This window comes from Lepisosteus platostomus, chromosome 10 (genome assembly GCF_059453375.1).
Source record: "Lepisosteus platostomus isolate fLepPlt1 chromosome 10, fLepPlt1.hap1, whole genome shotgun sequence".
NCBI classification, from domain to species: Eukaryota; Metazoa; Chordata; class Actinopteri; order Semionotiformes; family Lepisosteidae; genus Lepisosteus; species Lepisosteus platostomus.
Genome location: NC_142620.1, coordinates 19,303,878 through 19,313,893, shown reverse-complemented (window position 1 = coordinate 19,313,893; position 10,016 = coordinate 19,303,878). Strand labels below are relative to the sequence as shown.

Here is a 10,016-nt window from a genome sequence, read left to right as displayed (position 1 = left end):
ATAAAGTGGACAAGAAAAAAACTGCAAGCAAATACATACAAAGGGCAAAATGGACCAGCAAAAATGGGCATGGGAAAACAGGTCATAATGAATGGCCTATTCTACCTTCTGTGGAACTGCTTCATCCCAGGCTTCAAGGGCTGGTTTCCAAGACCTCTGTTAACCTCAGTACTGGACTTTAATACCAGTTCTCGAGATTAGTACTGTAAAACTACTCAAAAGAGTAGTAAATAGGCAAAACAACCAGATGCTGATGTAGCAATGCATTTATTCGAAATACACTCATTCACATTTGGTGTATGTTTCATTAGGAAGATTCAAGTACAGAACTTCTGCTTGAAAAGGAATTTGCATGATCCTTTTAAGAAGTGTCACGGGCATCAGCTGTTTTTCTTGGATTTTCCCTCCATGAAACAATGTACTGTATGAAATATTTTTTTTCAATCATGAACAGGTTGCCTTTTAGTAGAGGACTTTACAACTTCAAAAGCATGCTAATTAAAAATAGAAATTAGATTCCGCCTTACATAATAATAATGTTTCTTTATTAGCCCTAAACAATTTCTTGCATCAGAAATTTGTTTTTTTGCATACCCCAGCTTTTCTCCATGGAGACACAGACACAGGGAGAGAAGCTTTGGGTCAGAGCGCAGGGTCAGCCATTGTACGGCACCCCTGGAGAAGTTGGGGTTAAGGGCCTTGCTCAGGGGCCCAACGGAGTAGGATTCCTCTGCCAGCTGTGGGATTTGAACCGGCAACCTTCCAGTCACAGGCGCAGATCCTTAGCCACAGAGCCACCGCTCCGCCCATACATATTGGAATATGTAAGTGTTTTTTTTTTTACTAATACCAGAAAGTGATGGTTTATTTAAAAAAAACATTAAAATACAAACATAAAAATGGATAATGCATTAATGTCAATAACTTCCAAAATGGAAATTTCAAACAACCCCTTTTATTATAATTAATGAAAAGTTGTAATGTTTCTGTCTTAGTGCTCAAATATCTATTCATTGGCAGTAAGAATTCTTGTTTGTTTTGTTTTTTACCTTTTTACTCAACAATAAGACAAATTAGAAGACGGTAATCAAAATAAGTGGCTCAATTTCAACACTTACAGTATTATGGTTCATAATACCCCAGAAAGTGCATTAGCACTGAGGGCATGTTCAAAATCTATTAAAGTGAATTATATTACTATAATTAGACAAGAGCCCGAGGGCTGAGGGGAAAACATTGTCAAGTGAGCACAGTTCAGATGCACAGAGATGGCAGATTAATACAGTACTTGTGACTGTGTTATCTTCAGATAAAAATCAGTGCAGGTACTGTATAGTTACTTCACTGAATGTAAAGATTGCAGACCAACATGTGTACAGAAATTCCTAGGTAGAATCTGCTTAGATCAGTTAACAACCCACAGCAAAAGCTTTTCTCACAGAAAAATCTCTACATGGTATTTCCTAAATAGAAACAAATTCTTATACTAAGCATCGATATATAATGTATCTTTCTCCTCACCTAATCTGCAATGGCATCCTCAGATCAGCAATAATGAATTCTCTTTTTTGGGCATTCCAAGATGTAATAATAGTATGAAATAAACTTGTTGCCAGCTAGGACATTTTAAGTCATGTTTAACAGCTTTTTCTTTCTGCTTTTTCTTTTTCCTTGATTGCATGTAACACCCCACCTTAGGTTAACCACAGCTGTCAGCATTTATCTATAATTAAATAGGCTTTTGGAGTATTGAGTAGGTTGAGTTTGATGAGGTACTGTAGCACACGACATGAAGTAACCCTCTGTTCAAGCAACTTTAAACACATTAATGTTTCATTCAAAACAAAGATGTGTTTTAAGAAAAAGTAAGACGATGAGTTTTCTAACCTCAGCTGTAATGAGGATAGTACACTAAAATTACGTTATGAAGACATAAATGATAACAGGTATATACAGCACTAATATAGCAGAAAATAGAACAGCATGTTTGATTTATTTTCAAGGCCGGATATGTAGAAGTCTTGGTTTAGGTCACCGAAACTACGTTTTTTTTAAGATTACCTTAAATCTGTAACCTTTTGATACAACACTCCTGACTCGATGCTCAAGTAAGGGCAGATATAACTTTCACACATTACACATTTATTTTAAAACCCCGTATTTTACACTCACACATGCATGCATGTGTTTATGCACTCACCCTAACACACTATGGAAATAAGACTGTATACAGTAGCTGCTTGACCCATTTCAGCCTTTGTGAGCTAAAGATGGCAGTCCATCCTGTCCCAATGAAGCAGTAGAGAAAGTTTATTACCAATTTGTCTATTTAACTTGCTCAACACGAGTAAAAGTGTTGACTTGTTTACGAGACCTCTATAAAACATGACAACAGGTATCCGTCTGCTGTGGAGAGGTATTCCTGTTTTCTTATCATCATTAGCATTACAATCTTTAATGTTAGCTTTGGGTGTTCCCACTGCAACACAAGACGCTACAAAGCAGCCTTTCCTTTGTCGCAGTACCATTCGGTTTCAATGATAATGAACACTTTTTTGCATGAACACAGCTGTTACCTTCTAATACCAATTTCTTATTAAATTTAACAAGCTCAATGATTCTCCTTGAACATCATTATATGTGGATACTATCCTTCAACAGCTTTACATTCTTTTGCATAATCATCAAACAGGAAATTATTGGCGTGTCTCCTGTTCCTCTGTCCACATGCACTGGCTCTCAATATGGTGTGCAAAAAAAGAGTATGTGGGCGGGAGGGATAGATGTATTCTTTCCTACTGTACAGACACATCCTGGAGAGGTGTGCAGTATATTTGTGTAATGCTCAGGGAGACAAGCTCTCCTCGTTTCTTCTCAGCAGTAAATGTTGACGGATACAAGCATAACAGTTTGTGTTCAGACGTGCAAATATATTTTATGAATATCTGAATACTTTTTCACAGCACAGATACAGTATATACACTTATATACACATATATGAATGCATTTCAATGTTTAAATAATTTAACAGACTACAGAAGTGCCCTGGTTTGGACACATCTAATTGGATACTTTTTTGCGTTTTGTTTTCTACCGCACCTGATAAAATACACAGCTTGGTTTGAAGGGAAGAAGAAGCGTTTCACAACTCAGCGTGTCTTTGGGGGTAATATGGGAAACTTTCCCCCCATTTTTTGCAGCATACTGCTTCCTGAATTAAGCCAGACAATCAATCAAGTACCCCTTCTCTTTCACAGATGCAGAAAATGATTACCTAGGAGAAAACAAAATTGCAAACAACTTCAGATGAGAAAGCGGCCGCACACGATGTGACAGCTGATTAAACTGCACATTCACTCATGACAAATGTGGCTTTTCAGCCACAGATGTGCTGCAGAGAAAGGTATGAAGCCATATCCTGTGAAAGAGAGGGCGTGTGCCCTCATGTGCTGTTGTTTTCGCGCATTGGGACATCAGAGTTTTTGGAGTTCTGTATTTTGGGCAGACTGCTGTCCGTGCATCTGGGTTGGCTCCTCAGGCCCGACAGGCCTCGCCGGATCTCCTTGCGGATGTTGTCGCTGGCCAGGACGTAGAGGATGGGGTTCATGGCGCTGTTGAAAGTGGACAGCCCCAGGGAGATCGTGTAGGGTGTGTACACCTGAATCTCAAAGTCACAGCTGCCGCTCTCTGTGAAGTGAAACATGACTGCCCTGAGTAAGAGAATGATGTGGTAGGGAGCAAAGCACACCAGGAAGAGGACTATCACGGTGATAGCCAAGTACTTCACCTTCACCTTCTGCCTCTGTTGCAGCCCAGCACTGGCCTGAATGTTTGCGAGAATGGAGCGGTTTGTGGCGACTAGGATGATCAGAGGAATGAAGAAGCCGATGAAGAACCGGGCGTAGTTGAACCCCGTCACCATTGCTGTGTTCTGCCCTGGCTCAAAGCACTTCTTCTCCCTCCCTTCCGTTTCCCCTTCTTTCATGATGAAGACAGGGCAGTGTCCGACCGCCACGATCACACAGATGATACAGGTGATGATCCCAGCGTGCTTCTGTCGCCTCAGACCCCTGGACTCCACAGCGTACACCACCGCCACATAGCGGTCCACAGAGACGCAGCACAGCAGGAAAATGCTGATGTACATGTTGTTGAAGAACACGTAGCCCGTCACCTTGCAGGCCATGGAGTTCCAGTGCCAAACGTGACCGGTGCTGACGTATATTGTCCACAAAGGCAACGTGCACAGATACATTAGGTCACACAGGGACAGGCTCAGGAGGTAAATTCCCAGCACGTTCTTTCTCAGAACCTGCAGAAATGTGAGGTAGACCGTCGCCAGGTTCGCTGGGAGTCCGATAATGACCACGGCGCTGTACAGGATGACCAAGGGGATTCTGTCGTGCTCGTAAGGCAGTTGACAGCTCACATTCATGGCCACCTCCTTACTCATGATTTAATGAGATACGATTCCTGTTGAAAAGACAGAGAGCACAGTTAGGTGGTTGGTCCTTGCTGTGGGAGATGTTGGAACTGGGATTCATAAATTTTATCCATAAGTTCCTGTTTTTATATTATTGAATTATATATACAGTTTGTTTAGGTACTAAACTAAAATGTTCCCATTTGTTAATTATTGTATATGGTACCATGTAATATTCTTTGTTTTTCCTTAAAAACCAATTTAAAAATTGAACATAATTGTTATCCATGTGCTTTCAATGAGATTCAGAAGCTGTCTTTTCTTTCTTTTGTTTGTGTTTAATTTCCTCAAAGAAAAGGGTGTGAGTACATATACATGCAAATCCACAATACACACATGTACTTTATACATAAAACCAAAAATATGCAACACACTTCTATTGTTGGGTTTTATAACAATTGTGTTAAGCGTGTGTATCTGGACCATATAAGCAAATTAATTTAATATCCTTGCAAATATAAAGTACCATGCTAGCAGTTTTTAAATGTGTTTAAGGTCCTAATAAAAGTTGCATGCAACGTTAATTGGCCAGCACACCCAGAATTTAATTTATCTATATACACGTGTTTGAAAAGGACAATTGACTTTCTATATTCCTTGGTCCTTATTATTCCACCCTGACAGCAGATCATTCTTAGTCCAACCATCAATTTTCTAACTGCTTCATCCAGTTAAGGGTCACGGGGGTGCCAGAGCCTATCTCTGATTGAATTGGCGCTACCTTTTCATAAGTGCATTCAGCAGAATTAAAAAATATAAATTTCAAGTAGTAGTACTGTGGTACTGAAATTCTCTCACTCAGTGTTTCCTTTGTTCTTGGTGCTGAGCAGAAAAATTGATAACTCTTTCCATGGAAAAATATTTAGAGGTGCACTCTAAACCTGATGGACTTTGCCTATATGATAGAGATATTGAAAAAACAAATTCAGCTTTACTACACAAATCCTGAACTATTTATAACTCAGTTAATTGCAATCAACCCTGTCACTTTACAACAGAATAAGCTATAATCTGTGTTAGAAATGGTGGCATTTGAAATGTATTTTCATATATTACACCTGTAGCTAATGTTTTAATTGTCACTGTTCAACCCTGAAAATATTTCTCAGGTATGGGTAACAAAAAGCATTCATACTATGAACTTTTTCTGCTATTCAAATTCAAACAACAACAAATGGGCTGGTTTGGTTTCAAGTAGTTGTACAATTGTAAAAAAGAAACTCCAAACACACCTAATGACCTAGAGTAGTTATTATTTATATATTAACAAAAATTGTCCTATTACTTCAGTTAAACAACTTGAAACAAAAATTGTTTAATAAAATACTAGAGTACTACAACAAACCCTCAGCTAGAGATTCGAGGAAGACATGAACACTAAAATGACAAAGCACACCATTACCTTTAACCACTACTGAGTGAGCACTGGACCACAGTGCACTTATTTGAACTCAAGGGAAATTCAGCAAGTGGTACTCTGGGGGAGGTGGCAAATTATGTTGATATACCCTTTCAAAACAAATATTTTTAAAACAGTTAATATGACTAAGTCCAAACTATTAAATATCAAAGCACAGTCTAGACCAGTGAGTAAACTCCTCAAGGCACAAGTCCTTATGATTTTACATAAATTGTGAATTAAGTAAACCCAAACAATTTTAACATAACAAAATAATACATACATTTTCTAATATAATACTTAATATGTACAGACCATTAAATCGTTCACATACAGTAGCTCATACAGACTTTTGTAATGTGAATTGAATACAAGTCACAGCTAAATAAATTAAAATACCTTCCCAGAAAGTAATATCTGTATCTCTTAACCGTTCAAAATAATTGCAACCCTCCAAACACTGAAATTAGCTAGTGAAAACAATTCCACAGCAAAGGTTGTTACTCCAACATCACATAAAGCATACTGGCTTCAATATGGATATAATGGATAGCACACAGAGAGATGCCCTCACTGCATCTATGAGCAGTCATAAGTGCACACAGAATTCTGTTACACTGTCACTTTTGTAATATTTTGAGTTTATCCAGTACAGAAGAATTTCTCTTAAACCCAATGCTTGTGCAATCCAGAACAGGAAAACAAGGAAAGTAACATTTTCAGAACATACAGTAGCAGGAGACGGACAACAGCAGTTCTACCTTTATCATAGATTACATACAGTAAAGCCAGCCTTGCAGTTTAAATGTCACAAGCATGCAAGTCAGTAGCATTTCCGCAAGCTGGCACACCAGAGGATTAATCATTACATACATGCTGATGTTCATTTTTCTTGTACCTCAGCATGCTGACAGTACTGTGGTTTCTGAGCTCAGAAGCCCATTCTCGGCACAAGCACTGATTTGCAACTTTCAAAACTGGGGTCAATTTTCTACCTTCCCCACGACACCAGTCAAAATCCAAAATGAGAAAACATGGGCAATAGCTTTAAGATCCTCCACTTTCTTCGAATATGGCATGAAAATAGTAAACTAAAGAGTCAGTGATAACTGGAAGTCCCCAAAACTGTCTCATAAAGGCTTAGTTCCTTTTCTTGCTCTGACAAAGCAGACCATGGGAACTCCACAAAATCACCAGACATTTAGATCAGAAACAGTCACCCTTACATTAAGCGTTAGTTTCACAATACATTCTTTAAATCATTTATCTCAGGGAAAACGTTATGTGCTTAACTCTTACCCAAAGCACGTTCTGTAAAGATATTTTACTGAAGATCGTCAAACCCTGCTCTTTTCTGGAAAATTATATTCATTTCGTCAGGCTAGGCTGTATTATGTGAAAACGCCTCTCATAAAACCTTTAGCATCCAGAGATCACAAAGCTGATTTATGAATAACCACGTTAAAGATGCATAGAGCGCATGGGAATGAGAAATCCAAAATCAATCATGTTCGCCGTGGACGCTACTTAAAATGATATTCATGTTGTATCTAAGGTTGTAGGTCTAACGTCTAAAAAATAAAGGACATGTTCCTTCCTGGAAATGTGATTGTATGATGAATATCTGAAGGTCCTTTTAACCCTTTGTTGTATAGTAGGGTGGTTGCAGGCGAGAAGAATTGTGACTTTAATAAGGCTGTATTAATGGTGTCTATGTGAAAAGTGACACGACTGCCAGCGGATGACCTCCTTATCTACTGAATCACTTTCTCGGCTTGTCATGTCTCATTACGGTCAGTGCTCTTGCTTGCTGAAGTGCGCTGTACGGATATTGCCCATCCATTACTCGCTGCAACAATATCTGCAGCCCTTGAACATGTGAAGCGTTGTTACTCTCTTTCTCCTTCACCATTTTGCGGATCAACGGACCGTGCTAGTCTCTGAGAGCTGTCAGCCCATTCTCAGACACATTCTCAGTCCGTGTGTCTTACACGTTACCGCCTTCAAGCTTTTCAAATGAAAAACTCGTAACGAAAAACAACGTGCTTGGCAAGGCTACTGACCACCGCTTTAGTGTGTAACCGGCGAAATGAATTCATAACCGGGTACTTTCAAGAGCTCTTTTAAATTAAATCTACAATCGTTAGGGCTGCTACTGTTAATTTTTTACTTAGATTACTAAGTATATAAAACTATAAAAACAAACGCATTAACCTCGCGTAACACGCCTTCAAAAGGCGAAAAAAACACCTTTATTTTAATGCACGTCAATTTAGGTTCCGATCTTTAACTTTAATCCTCCCATTTCCCCGCTGTGTGGGCAGTAGAGACATATAAATAAATATACAATATAAATCAAATATTTTCGCAGCAAATTCATCTGTTCTTTGTCTTTGCACTGTATCTAAAGAAAGGGGTATTGTATAATACCTTGCTTTTTCTCGGTCTCCGAAGATACGCTAGACGGAATTGGTTTGTGTTTAGCAGACACTTTAATAATTAATAACTGTCTGGAAAATTTACAATCAACAGTCTATGTAATCGGAACAGAGGAAACACAATTATGCGTCGCGGCTGTGCTCTATCTTTTAAGTACTTGGTTCAAAAAAATAAAAAATAAAAGAAACGAGGTACGTACTGCCAGTCTTCTGTATGGAACAAAAAGGAGGAAGTTCATTCAAAACCTATTGCAAACTACACACAAAGCAAGAACTGTACCTGAAAATGGAAAACTGGTCGTAGTTTCATAGTTGCAAAACGAAGGGAAGATGTATAATAAAACGAGATGTACAGTAATCACCTTTCCTGATAGGATAAAAAAATCTTCACTTTTAGAGTAAACCGTTTTTTTTCTTCATTTTTTCATTTTTAAATGAAAACGCCCTTAAAATGCCCAGCTGTTCTTCACCACTGCTCTCGAAAGGTTTAGTTAGAGCCGTGGTTTGGGTTAAGTTACACCACAACCTCTGAACTCCCAAGAGACGTGATTTAAACTAGTCTTTCATCTCACCTAGGGCTAACAGGTGTACAGTACTAGTATGAAATGGATATAAAGGTTGACAGTCTTTTAAACTCACCTTTCTGCAACAAACACAGGAACATGTTTTCTTCGAGCGCGACAGATCCTCACTCATTGTTCACCGAACGCATTCTCTCAAGTATCTCCTGCGTCGTTACTTGGAAAGGCTCCGTTCTTGTTAACCAATCAGTAGACTCCGCAGTTAAGCCGCTCGCAGCTCTGTGTTGTCCGCTGGCCCGGTGCTTTTTTTTCTAGTAAGTGTGCAATTTGCTGTGAAAGCGCCGCTTGCGAATGGGGCTCTGCTTCTGCTACTTCTGCGCGTTATTTCCATTGCAGTTTAACATGCATCTTAAACAGAAAGCAGGCTTTCCATTTGTTGGCGTCAGTCTTCAGGGTAGTTTTACACTGTGAAACTACGGATTTGTGGGTGCTAAAAGAAATGTTAACTTACAAAATGTACAGTTTTTGTTGCTACTCAAGACTCAAGTTTTCTTTTTTAAATAAAAAAGTGTTGGTGGAGATTTTTGGAAAACTCGGGAACAGATTTCAGCCCCATTCTGGCAGATGTCTGAGTCAGTCTTGAGTACGTGAAAGGTTAAAATCCGCATCTACAGACAAGGAATTAAAACATGGAATAGAGTAGATAACATCATTTCTGAAGCAGGATATAGGTCAATCGACAGATTTAATACGTGTAAAAATTCTTAACTAACTTTTTTTAGAACCTTATGAAGAAATTAATGACGGTAACATATGAGTTGTGTAAAACGCTTCAAGAAGAGTCTGATATAGCTGTACGAGACATTTGTTTTTAGTCTGATCGCAGTTTGATAAAATACGACACCTTTCACTGAATGTTCCATCTACTGTTAAAAACAAAATGGCCTATTAGAGCTTTTAGAGGTCGGCACAGTGGCGCAGTATGCCTCACAACGTTGGGGCCCGGGGTTCAACTCCTGTCCTGGAGCGATATCTGTAGTTTGCGTGTTTTCTTGAATAGTTCAAAGACATGCTGGTAGGTTAATTATCTTCTAAGGAAAAAAATATGGTCCAAGTGTGAGTGTTACGTGTCTGTGCAATGGACTAGCGTCCCGTCCAGGGTGTGTCCGGTGTTG

The 10,016-nt window shown here is 38.9% G+C and overlaps 1 protein-coding gene across 2 annotated transcripts; it reads right to left on the bottom strand.

Moving 5' to 3' along the window:
* Positions 1-248: 248 nt before the first annotated feature.
* Positions 249-9,233, bottom strand: LOC148653515 (putative G protein-coupled receptor 132). Of its 2 annotated transcripts, none has more exons than XM_088648616.1 (2): positions 8,960-9,233; positions 249-4,473 (listed from the first exon to the last, which is right to left on the bottom strand). In XM_088648616.1, the coding sequence occupies exon 2, from the start codon at positions 4,451-4,453 to the stop codon at positions 3,443-3,445; it is 1,011 nt and encodes a 336-aa protein (XP_088504742.1). In that variant the 5' UTR covers positions 4,454-4,473; positions 8,960-9,233; the 3' UTR covers positions 249-3,442. The 2 variants fall into 2 exon arrangements, with proteins under 2 accessions (XP_088504742.1, XP_088504743.1); XM_088648617.1 differs by lacking the exon at positions 8,960-9,233 and adding an exon at positions 8,601-8,801.
* Positions 9,234-10,016: the final 783 nt, after the last annotated feature.

Bases quoted from the DNA above. Each gene is read 5' to 3' on its own strand.
- LOC148653515 (XM_088648616.1), bottom strand. From the start codon at position 4,453: ATGAGTAAGGAGGTGGCCATGAATGTGAGCTGTCAACTGCCTTACGAG.